The sequence below is a fragment of the Panthera leo genome, chromosome D3 (genome assembly GCF_018350215.1).
Source record: "Panthera leo isolate Ple1 chromosome D3, P.leo_Ple1_pat1.1, whole genome shotgun sequence".
Classification (NCBI taxonomy): Eukaryota; Metazoa; Chordata; class Mammalia; order Carnivora; family Felidae; genus Panthera; species Panthera leo.
Window position 1 is genome coordinate 35162516 of NC_056690.1, and position 18392 is coordinate 35180907.

The 18392-nt window shown below is 42.2% G+C and overlaps 1 protein-coding gene across 4 annotated transcripts in view; it reads left to right on the plus strand.

Moving 5' to 3' along the window:
• PPP4R1 (protein phosphatase 4 regulatory subunit 1) overlaps positions 1–18179 on the plus strand; it is a 63065-nt gene extending 44886 nt beyond the window's left edge. For all 4 annotated transcript variants that reach the window (XM_042911205.1, XM_042911207.1, XM_042911204.1 and 1 more), the window contains 9 exons: positions 3401–3573; positions 4867–4962; positions 7217–7402; positions 9072–9233; positions 12233–12333; positions 15115–15235; positions 15333–15467; positions 15930–16071; positions 17030–18179. In XM_042911205.1, coding sequence (XP_042767139.1) covers positions 3401–3573; positions 4867–4962; positions 7217–7402; positions 9072–9233; positions 12233–12333; positions 15115–15235; positions 15333–15467; positions 15930–16071; positions 17030–17193 — 1280 coding nt within the window. In that variant the 3' untranslated portion in view covers positions 17194–18179. The remainder of the gene's footprint in view (positions 1–3400; positions 3574–4866; positions 4963–7216; positions 7403–9071; positions 9234–12232; positions 12334–15114; positions 15236–15332; positions 15468–15929; positions 16072–17029) is intronic.
• The last annotated feature ends 213 nt before the right edge of the window (positions 18180–18392 follow it).

Here is an 18392-nt window from a genome sequence, read left to right on the forward strand (position 1 = left end):
CCAAAGATGGCTAATACTATTTGACTTAAAATAGTACCATAAATTTACAGGCTGTAGTTGAGAGATTTCAGCACAAATACTATATTGTGATTTAGTCAGTTTTCTTTCTAAATTATCTCTTAAGCCTGCTGCAATTTAAATTTGTTATGGTATCCTTTCTGCCTGTAATAATGACACTTGCATAACCTGTGCATGGACTCGTTCCCTCAACGTTACTTACTGAGCAGCTACTATTGTGCCAGATACTTTCCTAAGCACTAAATATCTAGCAGCCACAAACCAGACCGAAATCCCAGCCTCAGAGAGCGCAGAAGGATGAGACACTTGATGCACAAACTGCCTGTGTCAGATGTTCTACAGGAAAGTATCAGTGGGCCGTGTTGGGCATTTTCTGCTTAGGCTACAGAATGCTTGAATTTGTAGTTTTATTGAAATCTGAGGACGTGTTTAACTTCTGTTAATTTCAGTAACTGTGCCTTAGTTTTCCATAGCCAGAGGGTGTTTTGAAGGGATATACCTTAATTTTGGATGCTTTCTCGTTTCTGATTCTGCCATTGGGGTAGCCATTTCCTTCAAAACTATCAGAAAACGTCCACATTTTTGAAAGGCAGAGAACTTTAGTCCAAAATTGGGACACTAACTGCTGCCCAGCATAAGTAGTTCATGTGTAATTTTTGCATGTGTAGATTTTTGTCAGCTGGGCTATAAAATGGTAAGGAAGCACACTGCCCAGAGACAGTGTTTTAGGGCATATGCTCTAAAGTCGGGTTTCCAAGTTCCCAAGCCTCTGTGTCAGTCGTTCCTTTCCTGTGTTGCTAGCTGTCCAGCGGGCAGTGTCATGGGAGGCAGTAACAAGGCTAGGGTTTCTTTTTTTAAGGCAACCTTTGCGTAACAGTCTTGCTACTTTAACTCTTAACCTTCTTCAAAGCAGGGATTTTTTTTTTCTTTGTGGGTTTTTTGGTCAAAAAATTCAAGTGTTTCCAGGGATTAGAATGAGATCTTCTAGTCAGAAAAAGAACCCTTTCTGTGTTCTAGAACAGAAATGTAGCCTACATGGAAGGCCAAAGAGGGAAATAGTCAAATGCGAAGAAGGTGTAAGAGATCCCCTTTCCTAAAATACTTACCAAGGGAATTTGAGGTTTTTCTGTCTCTGTTTAGGGCAGCTACAAAATCTCTGTTGCTGAGCTGATTCAGGATTGAACTCTGAGTAGCCTTATTGATGCCAGCTTGGTTTACTCTAGCTAGATTCATGGACTACAAAAGGAAAAAATGCCTAGGCTCACAAAATACAGATTTCTACCCAATTTAGTCCCAGTGGGAGAATTGAGCCATTTTGGTAGCTGTGGTCAGAATAATGTTTCTTGATTGAAATCAATGAATGGTTAGGAATTTGTGACTACCCACCAGTATAATATGTGGAAGAGTTAGAGATTATAAAGGTTTGGCCTAACTCTACCAGCTTCTTCAGGGAGTAAAATTCGAAGTTTCTAGGTTGTCTCTGTTTCTGAGCATGAGTCACTAGGGTCTGTGTTTCTTTCACCAGTCCACGATGAAACCAGCCCCGGTTCCTGGGGTTTCCATCTGTATTATAAGTAAAATGCAGATCTTGATGAAGGACGTGTGTGTTCTGTTTTCTTAAATTTGTCATGGTGGTGGATCCTTCTAAAAGGTCAGCATTAGCCAGGCATTAGAATCTGCCTCATTCTCTGGCTGGAGAATTGAAGCAGATCAGGGTTCCTCAGGAATCAGCACTAGGCTCTGTCTTTCTGATCTTTATGTATCAATTTTTTGAGGAAGGTAATGTCACAGTGTAACTCATTTAAACTTTTATGAACGCACAAACATCAAAATAGACAAAGAGAGGGGCGCCTGGGTGGCTCAGTAGGTTAAACGTCTGACCTCAGCTCAGGTCATGATCTTGCAGTTCCTGAGTTCGAGCCCCTCGTCAGGCTCTGTGCTGATGGCTCAGAGCCTGGAGCCTGCTTCAGATTCGGTGTGTGTGTCTCTCTCTCTGTCCCTCCTCCATTCACACTCTCTGTCTTTAGCAAATAGAGAAAGAGAAGTATGTGGTCCATGTAGAGATAAATGACTCATGTAAGGCATTTTCCTTGAAAGGCTTTCATTAATCAGTTACTTCCAGGGAAGCAGAATTAAAATGCATTAGGGCTCTCTCTCACACACACCGCATGCATTTTATGTGGGACAAAACATTTTAATTTTTAGGTGTTGTGCAGTCTCTTTTAGTACTGTTGTGATTTTGTTTTGGGACCTTAGTAGATTCCAGAAGGGGGACCTAAGCCAATGATAAGGATTAGTAAAGATTACAGCTGGAATTCTCACAAGAATGAGCATACTTTTCATGAGTGACTTTTTATGATTAAACACCTTCAGTTTACTTACTTAATTTAGCAACTAATGACCTAATAGACTAGAACTTCATCCTGTATGTCTCTTGTATCTCCGTTTCCGGGTTCCCAGTGTGCTTGGGCTTAAGTGTCAGAGATGGCTGTAGCACAGTAACGGATTGTCTTAGTGAGAGAGCTCTGATTGCTTTTTTATAATCTTTAAGTAGAGAGGGGACATACTTTCTGACCTTCGTACTAATTAACTTCAAAGTTAAAATTGATGAATTACTATATTTTGAGCTTCCAGGTGGATTGTTACTTAAAGTGAAATCTAAGCAGTGTTTTTGTTTTTTTGTTTTTTTGTTTTTTGTTTTTTTTTTTTTTTGCTGAGTGTCTCATTTGTTTTCGGGGAAGGAAGAATGCCTTATTTCAGTTTTGAATCACTTTTATAAAAGAAAATGTAACTCGAAATGTAGACAGTGCTATAATTTGTCATCTTGGTTTGCTGCAAGACAGCGCTCAATTTGGGATGTCTAAGTCACTCATTGCATGTTCAACAGGAATTAGGGGAAAATAAAATAAACTGGGATAAGATATGAGATGTTGAAATGTAATTGCGACAAAAATCTTTGTAATTACCATTGTTTTATGTTGGCAGGGCTTGTGTGACTGCTCTTCTGCTAAACTAGCTTAGTAAGTAAGCCTTGTCAGTTCGATTCCTGCACTACCAAAAAACATAGTTAACTTACATTGAAATTGACTCCTTTTAATAAACTGGAGGTACCTCCAAAACTAGATAGCTTCTCTCTTTCATACTAACGCAGAATAATGTACAGTAGTGGATAAACATTTTTAATCTCATGAAAGCATATTAGTTTTCTCCTTTTTCTCCTGAAGGACTAATGATTTACCACAGTAGTTTTTTTTCAGCTTTCTGATGGCAGTGTCACAAAAGTGTGCATTTCATTGATAACCTGTAATGCAAATGGAGAAAAAACTGGCAAGCGCACTGTTGGCTCTGCCGCTCACACGCCCTCTCCCTGTTCCGCCCACAGCGCAAGTGGACGTGCTGTCCGCCGCGCTGCGTGCTTCCAGCCTGGACGCCCGTGAGGAGGCCAGCGACGCTGAGAAGAGGAGTGACGGGCAGGACGCGCTGGGTGCGAATGAGCTGCCAAACTGTAAAACAACTCACGACGCCTCCGTGCCTTTAATCAGCGATGCCGTTGAGGTAACGCACTCAGTCGAGCGTTTATCCAGTGAGAATAGTTCCAGTGCGAAAAGTCTTCTGTTGGGGAATAGTTGCAGCCGATCACTTTCGCGTTAGTACGTTCCATTTGTGGCTGATGGCCTCAGCTCTCCCTCTGGCGTAAAGTAAAAGTAGTCGTCACCGCATCCTGTCTTTGTGACGTTAGTGTCATGTTCAGTGCTTGGAGGCGTAAATCCCGATCCTGTCTACACGACCATTTGAGTAGCCTCAATGTGTTAACGTAGCTCACTGCAGTGAAATAGTCTTACTGGAAACAAAGCCCTTTATCAAGAATAATTAACTCTTCCCTTTTCTTTTTGGAGAGGTGCTTTGTTTCTGCTCGGACCATTTCACTGCAGCAAGCAACACAGTATTCTGAGCGGAAGATCGGGACTTGAGGCCATGTTGCGGAGGGGCCAGTGGCATTTTCTGGACTCTGGAGTGTGAGGGTGGGTACTGTTACTAGCATCATCTTCGCTGTGTACTTGGAGCTGTTCTGTGTGATCCTTCCCTGATCTCCTCCTGCATTCCCCCCCAGCCAGCATCATTTGGTATCAGTATTTCTTATCCCTTGTTTATATAAATAAAGGATAAGCGATACGCCACTGGTTGCCGGACTCCAACCGTCACAGATCAGAGCAGCTTGAGTGATAAGCTTAGGAAAAGGGTGCCTACCTACACACCGGGGATGGAGAGGGTTCTTGGAGTGTCAGAGGATTTCTGTTTTGTTTTTTGTTAGGTGACATCTGGTAGAGTTAGAAATCTTTTAGAATACCAGTGCTTCAGAATGAAACCCTGGCCACCTGTCAGCATTGGAGATTTGAATACTGTGATACCTCTGCATTTTAGAAGGTGTTTTGTGTGTTTTGGAGGTTTTATTGGAGCTGTCAAAAAAGTGTATTTGTGAAATAAGAGATAGCCAGGAAGAGAAACAGTAGAAGAAAAGCTACGTATAACCTCCCATTGATAGATTCATACTATCTAATGAATAAGCTAATTTTAGATATTTGAACCATTTCAAAACTATTTCTAAATTTACATTTTAATGAGCTTATTCTGGAATTCATTTTCATACATTTAGCAACCTATTCGAGTTTGACTTAGGGGAAGTTCTTAAGAGGTCTTAGGTATGTTTACGAGCTTTTAAAAGCATGAAGAATTTATGTATGTATATCATCTGGCAGTCTTGAAAGGTAAGTAACTTAGTAAGATGGTTTAAGTGAACTGAAGGTTTAAGAAGGGACGGTTGTTTACGTAAATGTTTTTCCCTAACAGAATATGGACTCTGCCCTTCGCTATATTCATAACGACTCGGACTTGAGCACCAACAGTAGTTTTAGCCCTGATGAGGAGAGGAGATCTAAAGTACAGGTGAGTGACAAGCCTTTATGTGGTGTGGGTCTTGTCCATTCCTGTTCTAAACTCATTTCCCACTGACTTTTTTAAAAATAAGACCTAGTATATCATACTTTCGATAAGAAAATTCAAATGGAGTAAAACGCCAGCAGAAATCTTCCTCTTCTCATACCTGTGATAACATCCTTTGGAGTAACCACGGATCACAGCTCCTCGTATATTTCTTCATAAACGTTTCATGGGCACAGAAACATGCATGCACACCCCTTTTTGTCTGTCAGAGACAGAATCATGCTGTTGTACCTAGGTATGTCATGATTGCCTAATTTGCCAAGAATTACAAGATACAGCTCGATTTCAGGGATGACAGTAATGAAAAAATGTCCCAAAGCCACATGAAGTGCCATCAGTGACAGGTTACACTCCAGTTTCAGAAATTTTAAACGTGGGAAAATGTGTTGATGGAATATTTGGAATATGGTAGTTTGTACCTTGCGTGCGTGCATGCGTGCGTTGATCTTTCCATGTGCATGCCATCACCCCCACCCCCACCCGCCACGGGAGCGCAGTGGCCATGCATCGTGGCCTCTGTCTTGCAAAGACTTTACGCCTTTTGTGGTTCCTTACTCGCCTCCGGGTTTAGTCCTGTGATTTTATAAGCAGTGCCGCACTCGTTGTGATTATGTGTGGCATTTGCTTCTGGGACTGTAGATTTCCTAGGTCAGATGGTGTACGTTCTTTTTCTGTTTATTGAAAATAAAATTGGTGTTCACGGCGTTGTGAAACAATCTTTTAACCACTCCTGTAGAGATATTTTCAAGTTAAAACAGACTGTCTCATTCTTTTAATGAATTTATTTCCGTTTTAATTTACTTAAATTTTTTTTTTTTATGTTTATTTAATTTTGAGAGAGAGAGACAGAGACAGTACAGTGTGTGAGCTTGGGAGGGGCAGAGAGAGGGAGACACAGAATCCAAAGCAGGTTCCAGGCTCCGAGCTTTCAGCACAGAGCCCGATGCAGGGCTGGAACCAACAAACTGCGAGACCACACGCTTAACCGACTGAGCCGCCCAGACGCCCCATTTTACTTTTAAAAGATTTATAAGTTTACGTAGTTCAAAATTCAAAAGGTACAAAGGCAGTCAGTGATAGTTCCTTCTCAGCTTTTCTCTTCTATCCATTTGGCTGCCCCCAAAGCAACCAGTTTTGCATTTCTTTTGTATATTCTTCCAGAGCTGCATTACATATACGTGAGCAAGATTGTGTATACGTCCTTCTTTTCCTCACATTTATGCAGATGGTTAGATGTTTACACACTTTAAATTTTTATAGATGGGCTGCTTGGGTGGCTCAGTCGGTTAAGTGTCCCACTTCGGCTCTGGTCATGATCTCACTGTTTGTGGGTTCGAGCCCCGTGTCAGGCTCTGTGCTGATAGCTGAGAGCCTGGAGCTTGCTTTAGATTCTGTGTCTCCCTCTCTGTCTGTCCCTCCCTTGCTTGCTCTCTCTCTCTCTCTCTCTCTCTCAAAAATAAACATTAAAAAAATTTAAAATAAATATTTATAGATAGTTGCTCAATTCCCATCTAAAATTGGAAATTTTGGTGGTGTTTTTATAAAAATACATGTTGGTAATAGTGCACATGAATGCCTGTTTTCTCACATGTACTAGGTTACATCAAACTTTACAATCTTTGCAAACATTACAATCCTTGGGATGTGCTGGTCTTTTAATGTTTCTTTTAAATTTAGTGATCAGTTCTAATCATCCTTTGGGCTGTTACCAGTTTTAAGATCTTAACCATTTTTCTTCTAGGTTTGCTTTTGTTTATTTATGTATTTCCCTTAGCATGTTTTTCTTACCTTTTTTCAGTTAGTAGATACCTAAAACTTTGAGACTGGGTTTTTCTGTTAGTTGAGATGCTATGTTAAATTCATACATTTAGGGCACCTGGGTGGCTCAGTTGGTTGAGCACCCAACTCTTGATTTTGGCTCAGGTCATGATCTCAGGGTCGTGGGATAGAGTCCTACATCGACCTCTGCACCGAGTGTGGAGCCTGCTTAAGATTCTCTCTCTCTCTCATCTTAAGATGTCTCTCTGTCTCTCTTTCTCTCTCTTTCTCTCTGCCTCTCTCCCGGTACTCACGCTCGCTCTCTCTCTGTCTCTCTCTCTCAAATAAAACAAAAAATTTAATAGATTTAAAAATATGTTTGCCTGATTTATGTCTACACTGCTAAAATGAATCACTGTGGTGTCTCTCTCCTCATTAGGATGTTGTGCCTCAGGCTCTGTTAGATCAGTATTTATCTATGACGGACCCCTCTCGTGCCCAGACGGTCGACACGGAGATTGCTAAGCACTGTGCATACAGCCTTCCCGGCGTGGCCCTGACGCTCGGCAGGCAGAACTGGCACTGCCTGAGAGAGACCTATGAGACACTGGCGTCAGACATGCAGGTGAGCAGGGCAGCTGAGGAATAAGCACAAGGTGCGTGGATGGAAGGCGTGGTGGTTTTCCCGTCAAGACCTACTAGAATTTCTGTCCATGTTCCAGCAAATACTCGGTGTTATGGGATAATGGGCCTGAGCTCAGAAGTAATACCAAAGAGGTTTCTTTTTGTACGGTCCACGTTCCACCGTTTGGAAATTATCATCACAGTTATGTGCCGAAGTTCCTAACTTACAAACGTGTTGCTGTCTGAAGTTGATGTATAGATTCATTCCAGACATAGTGTTGTAAATGGCTGCTTTGATTTTTTTTAAAGACCTTAATAGAGCTGTATGCGTAGCGTTGGCACTTCTGAGCTCTGGCCCTGGGTCAGGGAGCGTTGCAGTAATAAAGGTGGGAGAAGTTCCGTGTGTGCTGCATGCTTGTGTGTGCACTTGTGCACTCTTTGTCCAGACCCACACACGCTACCACCACCGCTCTCTCTCTGAAAGAAAACAAAATGTGAAGTGTTGACCCGGGTCATCTTGTCTGGATATCTGTGTATTTTTTGTGGCTCTTTTCCCAGATTTTGTTGACTTAACTTCCCCTGCCATTAGGTCTGGTTTCTGTATTGTACACCAAAATTTTGCCCCTCTTGCACAAAATCTGTTCCTTCAGTGAAATTTAATCTCTCGGTTATTAAGAAAGCAGTCTGGTTAGACTGATTTATGCTGTGATATGAATGAGTTTCTCTTAAATGTGTTAGTAATTAATGCATTTTTCAAGGAATCATGCTGTTGATTAAGCAAGGTAGGAGTTGAAAGTAATCTTGAGAGAACATAGTTTCATTTCCTCCACTGACCTATGAGTTTAGGAAGCCAGGGTCCGGGTGAAGTGAATTTATCCTGTGTTCACACGCTTCTTCACTAGTAGAACTGGGCAGGGGCCACAAAGGCCCAATTTCCAGAGTGCTGGTGGTTTTCCATCATCAGTCCACAGACCTTTCAGGGTTCCTGGTGACTAGGAAGGCCCTAGACGGCTAGGGCTTCATGCCCTCTCCGTCCCCTCCACTCCATCCGAACACCTCTGCCTTCATCTGCTTGATGTGTTGAATGTGGGTACAAAATTTTATTTCAAGAACGGGGTCTAGAGTGCTTGCTGTAAATAGCTTCTCCTCAAGCAGAGTGTTTTAAGGTAAGTAACAAAGTAAACATTTTACAATTAAAACAATCTGAAGAAAAACATGTTTTTCCCTACGTTTACCTATTCTTACATTTCCTTAGTTGTCACTTCCTTAACAACCAGTTTTATTACTATTTTTTAATCCAAGATAGGCTGTACAGGAATCAGAAGGGGAACAGTCGAGCGAGGATGATGGACGTGGGACACATCCGTAAATCGGGCATCAGGGGTTCAGAGAACTACAGAGATTATGCCATTAGTGATTTCCAATCATTTTTCCCTTCGTAAGTGGAAGGAGAGAATACGTACTGTGCAGGGCTTTGAAATTTTCTCAGCCAGTTTTTGGTACATAGCATACATTTAAAACTGAGGATCTATTACTTCCATTACTTCAATTCTGCTTTAGTTGTTAGAGATGGTAACGTTCCGATGTTAAGTTAGCCTTCATGTACTGAGAGTGAAAGCACTCAGTACGGTGTGCTTCGCTTGTGAACGTGGTCCTCTCTGTCTCTGCAGTGGAAGGTTCGTAGGACATTAGCCTTCTCCATCCATGAGCTGGCAGTTATTCTCGGAGATCAGCTGACGGCTGCAGATCTGGTTCCGATCTTCAATGGATTTTTGAAAGACCTCGACGAAGTCAGGATAGGTGTCCTTAAACATTTGCATGATTTTCTGAAGGTAACTTTTAAATTATTCTGCATAAAAACACACTAAAGTTCCACTGTGGACTGAAAGTTTTGATTTTCTATTCCCACCAAGATGAAGTCTCTGTACGTTCATGCGTCACAAAATGTAGCCATGAGTTGATAGATGTAATGACTTAAAAAAAGAAATAGTCCTGTTCTCATCACTTTTGCTGGTGTTCTTTTAATTTTTAATTTAGAATATTTACACCAAATCTCATTTCTAAACGGTGTTATGTCATGACTACAAACACTTGTACTTCCCCCCCCCCCAAAATTATTGAATTACATACAATTCAGTAATACAATACATACATACAATTATTGAAAATACATACAGAAATTCCATGAACATTAAGTTTGGAGGCTTTATGATATTTAGGAGTCCAGAAATTTCCCAGTAGTCTTCAGTCCTTTGGTGTGGATCTCTGGCCTTGCAGATGAACAGCTATCGTCTTAAAAATTGTTAGTCCTGGAATACTGTTGTTTTTTAGACTTTAACCTTGAAATGGGCTCTTGTAGTTTGAGGTTTTGAGGTACAGAAGTACTGTAATCCTGCTTTTAAAAAAATTTTGATACCGTGGTGTTACATTTTATACAGATCACACTGAAATTTCTTGTCCCAGTGATGTCCTTTATAGCTTCCCCCGCTAAATATCAGAGTCCAATCAGGAATTGCATGTTGAATTTACTTTTTTTTTAAATATTTGTTTATTTTGAGAGAACAGGTGAGCAAGAGCGGGGGGGTGGGGGCAGAGAGAGGGGGGAAGAGAGAATCTCAAGCAGGCTTTGCACTGTCAGCGCAGAGCCAGATGCAGGGCTCAGTCTCACAAACCATTAGATCATGGCCTGAGTCAAAATCAAGAGTTGGACATGTACCTGACTGAGCCACCCAGGTGCCCCTGCATATTGAATTTAAATATTGTATCTCTTTAGCCCTCTTCAATCTAGGACGGTTTCCCTGACTTTTGTCTTTATTGTCATTGGCATTTTTGAAGAGGCCCACCTGTTGTTTTCCAGAATGCTCTCAATTTGAATTTGTCTGAGTATTGATATACCGTGAGACTCAGGTCACACAGATTTTCTTTGCAGGCACATTGCCTGTGTATCCTATCGGGAGGAACATCATCACTGGTGATGCTGACTCTGGTCACTTGATTATGTCAGCACGTTTCCTCTGTTGTAACAACCTTTCACCTTTGTAATTAATAATTACTTGGTGGGGGGCACCTCCATGGCTCAGTCAGTTAAGCACCTGACTTCGGCTCAGGTCACGATCTCACGGTTTGTGAATTCGAGCCCCACGCTGGGTGAGTTTGAGCCCTGTGTCGGGTAAAACACAAGCCCTGCTTTAGGTAAGTCTTGCTTCTCTCTCCCCCTCTCTCTGTCCCTCACTCACATGCTTGTTTGTTCTCTCAAAAAGATAATAAAATAAATGAAAATAATTTTAAAAATAATAATTACTTGGTGGGGTGAGTCTTTTTCCCCCATGTCTCTCACACAGGGCTTTCGCATCTGTGCATCTATACATGGTCCTTGGCTAAATCAGTGGTTACTGTGTTGGTTGTAAAAATCTGATTTTCGATTTTTATAATTTCTCCATTATCAGTTGGCATTCTCATGTAAAGCTGATCTTTCCCTTCTCTCCCTCCCTGTTTTTGGAAGGTTTTTTAGTGTGTGAACTCCAGATTTTTTTTTAACTTTATTTTTTTTAGGTATTTTTTTCTTTACATTCCTTGTCTTCTCTCCCTCCCTCCCTCTCTCTCTCTCCCTCTCTCTCTCTCTCTCTCTCTTTTTCTCAGAATTCTTTTCCTATTTAGTGTAATCCATTTTTGTCCTTGGTTGTGAACATCAGCTTGGCTACCAGGAACCCCTGAAAGCTGACTTCTGTGCCCCTTTTGATCTGTGCCCTCACATTTAAGCACATCCTTATTTCCAGGCCCACCTCTGAGGACTTCCTCTCCCCTAGTCCCGAGTCAGCTCTTTCTCCAAGGAGCCTGGTATTTAGAGAGTGGAGAGTGGTATTTAGAAGCCAAGACCCAGGCACTGGATATGCACACTGCTCCCATAGTGTCATTTCCTTTACTTTTCAGGGGACAGACAGGAGCTGGGGGAGTGGCAGGGGAGGTGGGGGGCTTTTTTTGGTTTGTTGTGTTTAAATTATTGAGTTCATCTCGATCATTCAGCTTCTAGTCCCATACGATTTCCTCTCCTTTTTCCACTTCATGTTTTTTCTTTCCTCTCATGGTAAAAAACTCTGTTCTTAACATGAATATGTTAATTCGTTTGCTCAGTTCTGCAACATACATGAAGTAGTTTCAGAATTACTGCACCAATAATAATTCTGACATCAACTCAATTCAGTAACATTCAAGATTTCCTTCAGCACTTTGTCCTTAGAACATATCCCACAAACATGTATAGTCAGAGTACTTTTTTCTATGTGATTCTTACCTGTTTGATGTACAGTTAAGTTTGCCTCTGTTGGTATCACATTTATGGTTTTCCCCCTTGCTGACTATAAACCTACTTGACCATACCTGCAGAGCAGTTACTGGGATAAATTCACTCTTTTCACTCAACAAATATATATCGATTACCTACCATGTGCCATCACGGTGCCATCCACTAGGCTCACAGATCTGAGGAGGAGCACATTATTGTCTCCAAAGAGTTCGCAGTAACGAGGGTGTCCAGTGAACAAAGCGGGTCAGTGCTACCATAAAGCTGTGCCCAAGGTGCTGTAGGGTTCAGAGGAGGTCACACATGGCCCAGGGAACAAGTATTTCAAGAGGGTAAGACTCTTGGTGGTAAATGGGATTATCAGGGGGAAATGAACTTAACAGTTTTTAGAACAATTAGATGTACCTACCATATCTGTTCTCCTTCAGAAGAATTAACTATATTGTTTATTGCAGTCGTTTGCAAGCAGTGTGATAAAAGTAGTAATGCCCATATATTGTTTTAGTGCATATTTTCATTTTGTCACTTCAGCTTCTTCATATTGACAAAAGAAGAGAGTATCTTTATCAACTTCAGGAGTTTTTGGTGACAGATAATAGTAGAAATTGGCGCTTTCGAGCTGAACTGGCTGAGTAAGTTCTAACAATTTATTGGACTATAGTTTGGAGGGATGTTTACTTCCTGTTTACCTTTTCTAGATTTGTTCATTACTTTGAGTAGATACAAATGTCTGTCTGGTGTTCTATTCCTTTTAATATGTCTTGAAATGCAAGTGTTGACAGCAGTGAATTTTCTCAGCTTTTTTTTTTTTAAGCCTGTTTCACCATTTATTATTATTATTATTATTATTATTATTATTGTGATAACATACACATAACCAAATTTGCCATTGGTGAAATGTAGTAGATTCAGTGTTATGCAACCATTACCACTCTCTGGTTCTGGAACATTCCATCTTCCCAAAAGGAACACCATACCCTTTCCCAGTCATTCCACATCCCTCTCTGCCCTCGACTTCTAGCAGCTGTTAACCTGTTGTGTATGGATTTGCCTGTTCTGGACATTTCATATAAGTCGAGTTTTATCACATGTGGCCTTTTGTGTCTGATTTTTTCACTTAGCATAATATTTTCAAGATTCATTCATGTTGTAGCAGGTGTCAGAACGTTATTACTTTTTGTGACTGAATAATACTGCATTGTGTACCACTTTTTAAAATCCATTCAATTGATACACGTTTGGGTTGTTTCTACTTTTTTGGCTGAAGTGACCGATACTGCCCGTAATATTCAAATACAAATACAAGTTTTTCTGTGAACACCTGTCTATCTTCAGTTATTTTGTGGTGGATTTGCTGGGTTATTTGATAATTCCGTTTCATTTGCTGAGGAGCCACCAAACTGTTTGCCACAACAGCTGTACCATTTTACATTCCTATGAGTAATGTACAAGGGTTTAGTTTTACCACATCCTCCCCAACACTTGGTATTTGCCTTTTTAAAAAAGATTATAGACATTATTATAGTGGGTGTGAAGCAGTGTTTTATGGTCATCTTAATTTGTATTTCCTTAATGACCGGTGGTGTTTAACATCTTTTCATATACTTGTTGACCATTCATATACAATCTAAAGAAATGTCTATTCCGATCCATTGCCCGGTTTTTAATTGGGTTTATCTTAAGTTGGGTTAAGTTGTAGGAGTTCTGTATATGCTCCGGATTCCAGACTTCACTTGCATTTTTAAAAGATATCTTTGCTGGATATAGAATCGGGACTGCCAGGTTGGGTTGTTGTTTGTTGTTTTCTTCATACCTTAAAGGTGTCAGTCCACTGAGTTCTGGCTTGCCAAGTTCGGACTGTAAATAGGCACACCTCTTCTGCCCTTAGTGTGGAGGGTTGGGTCCATCTACTCAGGGGCAAGCTGGGTTTGGGCTTGTTGTTGCTGTGATTGCCTTCGGTGCAGGATACGCTTTGATTCTTCTCACCGGGGCCTGCCAGTGCCTTCTGCTGAGGGTGGGGACTGGGGTGCCAGGGGGCCTTTTCACGTGTTAGCATTCCTCCCTCAGCTCTCGTGCACCCCTGCAAAACGGGTGGGTCTCTTCCCTTCCCCTGGCTGTAGGCTGCTGTGAGGACGTGGTTGGCTCGTGCTGGAAAAGGGGAGAATCTTGGTTATTTGGGGAGGCCCTGTGTGCCTGGGCTTTCTCAGAATTCTGCCCTCTCCCTGTAACATCCAGTTTCTGCCTTGTGTCTGTGGTCAGTGTTGGGCAGAGGCTCCTGCCCCTCCTCAGCAGAAGGAGACTTGTGCCTGTTATCAGTGCAGGGTCTCAGCTCAGAAGGTTCTCTACCCCTTTCCCTGGAATAGAGTTTGCTCTTCTCCTCTGCCCCCAGCTGCAGTGTCTGCCTGCACCCAGGCGTGGACAGGCTCTGCCGCCCCTCCGTCAGCGCCTTAAGGTTCGAGCTGGGTAAAGAGAAGGACCCAGGAGGGGAGTGCGCGGGGTTTGATGCCTGTCCCCCAACATGTGTCAGTCATTTCCTGCCTGCTAAGGGGCCTCTCCACTTTGCTCACCTGATGCCAGACTGGCTCATGTGGTGTGCGCCCAGGGAAGGGAGGCCAACAAGAAAGTTTGCAGTGTCACAAAATAAGAGTTGATAAGTGTGCCCCAGTCTCTAAGGATTTATGTTTGTGTGTATACACAGGTACATTGGTCATCGCTCCGTTATGTATATTCATGCCTCTAGCTTATTCCCTGCCGACTACAAATGTCAATAATCTTAACCATAAAACCTGAAAGGCAAAAGTCTCATTCGTATCTGAGGTATTTCTTGAAGGGCATTGTTGCGTCCACTCAGAGTAGCGTCATGGACACTGTCAGTCTTCAGGTCTCGCGAGACATAATAGGAACACTCGCTAGAGGTAGAGGACCTCTTCACTTCTCTTATCCCTCGTAAGCCTGCCATTCCCTTCAAAGCTGCTCAGAGCCTTGGCGGTTCCACACCAGGCTACCTGATGCTGCCAGAACTTCTTATTTAGAAAACTGATTTGTAGGTGGAAGTATCTCAGTATCTGGACAATACCTGTGGAAAAAACGTGTTCCGTGTCCCAGTTGAACCTACTAGGAAATGCTTTGCTCTGTGTCAGTCCCTGCGGACACAGAATGCCACATTTGTCTCCCTTACGTTCAGAAGGCAAGAGCTACTTCTTGAACTCGCATAGCGTTTAGATGCATTTCCAGATACACGGAGACCGGAAATAACTCTGTGCACGAGAGACCACACTAATCATGAGTCTTTGCATGCACTTGTCTTACAGACAAGTGTCCAGTGGGACAGATGATTTACATGATTAACCTGTTTTCATTTATTTATTTTAAAATTGTAATTATATTTTTATTTTTATAATTCATTTTTATAGACAGCTGATTTTACTTCTAGAATTATATAGTCCCAGAGATGTTTATGACTATTTACGTCCCATTGCTCTGAATCTATGTGCAGATAAAGTTTCTTCTGTTCGTTGGATTTCCTACAAGTTGGTATGTGTTAAAATTTTTATAATTTTAGAACAGCTAACTATTTAATAAGATCTTAGAACAGAAGACATTCCTCACTTGTGTGTGTTCACCCTCTTAGGTCAGCGAGATGGTGAAGAAGCTGCACGTGGCCACGCCACCCACATTTGGAGTGGACCTCATCAATGAGCTTGTAGAAAACTTTGGTAGATGTCCCAAGTGGTCTGGTCGGCAAGCCTTTGTCTTTGTCTGCCAGGTAAGTGAAGACTTACCCACTTGTGACCCCTTTCTCTGTCTAAAGCTATGTTTCTTCTTTCACTCTTGGCCTCTCAACACCTTGTTTCTTATCCCTGCGGAACAGAGTTTTGCCAGGTGGCTTTTCACAGGATCACCTGTTCCTCGGAGTTGGGTGTCTGCCTTGCCCATCCCACAGCCATCCACTAGAGGGTGCTCGGGGTCCACGGCCCATGGCACATGTGTGCAGATGAATGTGACTGCACACTCCAGGTCTGCGTGGAGCCACTTAAAAGCTGTGTGTCTGCAGGGACTTAAAATTTTGTCATTTTTGTTTTGAGTTCCCAGGTACCTGGAATATTGGCCTGAAAGGAAGTAACTAAAATCTGTAGCACTTAAGCTGTCACTAAAAGATAACGCTAGCTGGTATTATGGTTTGATAGACTAACTTGGCAAATCTAAAGCAGCTGTTTCTCTTCCCTAGACTGTCATTGAGGATGATTGCCTTCCCATGGACCAGTTCGCTGTGCATCTGATGCCACATTTGCTAACCTTGGCAAATGATAGGGTTCCAAACGTTCGAGTGCTACTTGCAAAGACATTAAGACAGACCCTACTAGAGAAAGGTGGGTGGGTAGGTGACTGTGTTAGGAAAACCGTACGTGGCAGGGAGGAGGTTCGTAGACGACATGGGTAGATAAGTCGCTAAGCAGGAATATTGTATGTTCATAGGCAGAGTCTAATAAAAGAATATATTTGTAAGTTGTTAATGGAGGTTCCCCCTAGAAAGGACATAGATTAGAGGACGGGGACTTTTGGCCTTTCTGCTCTAGTTGCATTTATTTTATAATTGCAAACTTACTGTTTGAAAAATTGGATAGTCACTTAAGACATTATGAAAAATTACCGCCTTTAGTCGGCCCCAATTGACATCTGTTACTGTGTTTGGGGCTAGGAGGCATGTTTGTGTTTCCCCCTCCTCTTCATTAGACAAAAGACAGATGCCCCCTAGGATTTGCTTTGCTGCAAATCCTAATAAGCTGCTCAGGATTTCACTTGTTTTATTGTAATCCTCCTAAAATACCTAATAAATATCATTTAAATGCATGAACTCATGAATGAAGCACAGAAAGAGGTTTGTAATAGGTTTATAAGAATATGGGTAAATGAATAGTGTTTCTTTTTTCTCCTTTAGAATCCAGTTAAATTGTTTTAGGAGCAATTATAGGGAAATGGCTAGAGAAGACTGGCTTTCAGTCTGCATGTATGATTGGTATTTGGGGTGTTTTTCCTGAGCGAATGAATAGCTGTCACAAGTGTAAGTTTTAACATATTAGCTTAGCACCGCTCAGCCTTTTAGTCCATTCTAAAAACAATCAAGATGAACCTTCTGACTCTCTAACGTTTGGGGAGTCTTTTCATATCACGCGAATCGGTTTGGATTACTGCGTATAATTCAGCATGGCTTGTTTATACTTGGAGAAGTTAGGGTTTTGATGAAGAACTTACAGTGTACTTGTACTTGATAAAACTGACATGTCCATAAAACCGATTTCATTTGTAATCTGCCCTTTGCATTTCCAGAATATTTCTTAACCTCTGCCAGCTGTCATCAGGAGGCCGTAGAACAAACCATCATGGCTCTTCAGATGGATCGTGACAGTGACGTCAAGTATTTCGCAAGCATCCATCCCGCCAGCACCAAAATCTCTGAAGATGCCATGAGCACCGCTTCCTCAACCTACTAGAAAGCTTGAACCTCGGTGTCCTCCTGCTTCCTAGGGAGCCACAGGCTGACAGGCGCTCCACACGTGTGTGATCTGGGACAGCCTCTGGGAGGAGGAGAGACCTTCCTCTCTTGCAGACTTAATTGCAGGTGCAAGTTGCCTACACTGATGCCAGGGATTTTAAGAGTCAAGAGAAAGTACAGTAAACACTATTATCTTATCTTGACTTTAAGGGAAAATAATTTCTCAGAGGATTATAATTGTCACCGAAGCCTTAAATCCTTCCGTCTTCCTGACTGAATGAAACTTGAATTGGCAGAGCATTTTCCTTATGGAAGGGAGGAGATTCCCAGAGACCTGCATTGCTTTCTCCTGGTTTTATTTAAATAGGTGGAGTGGCAGCCAGAAGGCGGCTGTGAGCCGGGATGCGAAAGAGACCTTCAGTATTAGCCCTGTGTCCACGCAGGCAAGGACCTGTCGGTTCTGTGGCCCTCTGCCCAGTCCGCCCTAAGTGTGAATAGTTTTTGACGTGTGTAAATGGGAAAGGAGATTTTCGGGGGTTTCTCCTAAGGGCTTGATGCTAACACTAAAGTAGAATCCGATTTTAACTCTTAAATGCAGCATATTGCTGTGCACATTTACAGAACGTTGGCCAAGTATCTGTGTCCTGATTCTCTTCATGCTGGTCATGACCTGAAGGAGTTTATTGGCACGTGTGCTGTGTGTCAGGTGTTTTTACCTTGATCACGACCGGCTGTGAGGTGCGGCTTTCCTTCACGCGCTGCACACGCCTGTAACCACTCTGGGGAGTGCTGCCGTCTTTAATCATGCTGTTTAACCTGTTGTGGCACAAGTTCTCTTGTCCAAATAAAATTTATTAATGAGATCTATAGAGAAAGATGTATACACTTCCGATTGTTTTCTAGGTGTCTGCAAATCCAATCTGTGACCTGTAGCAATGATTTAGTATAAAATGGGGAAACTAGATTAAAATATTTGTCTTTTAAGTAGTTTAGTAATTTCTTTGCCATCCACACCTGCCACCCAGGGCCGGGCTCTGCTCTCGGCAGACAGCGTCGTGCACCGGGCGCTTAGTGCTGAAGCTCTGCTTCCGGGAGAACATTCGGAGCCTCTGTGTTTCCGCGGAACAGGATAGTGAAACCCGCTCGTCCGGGGCAGAGTGGTCTCGCGCTCCGATGAGAGCATGGAAGTGCCTTGTA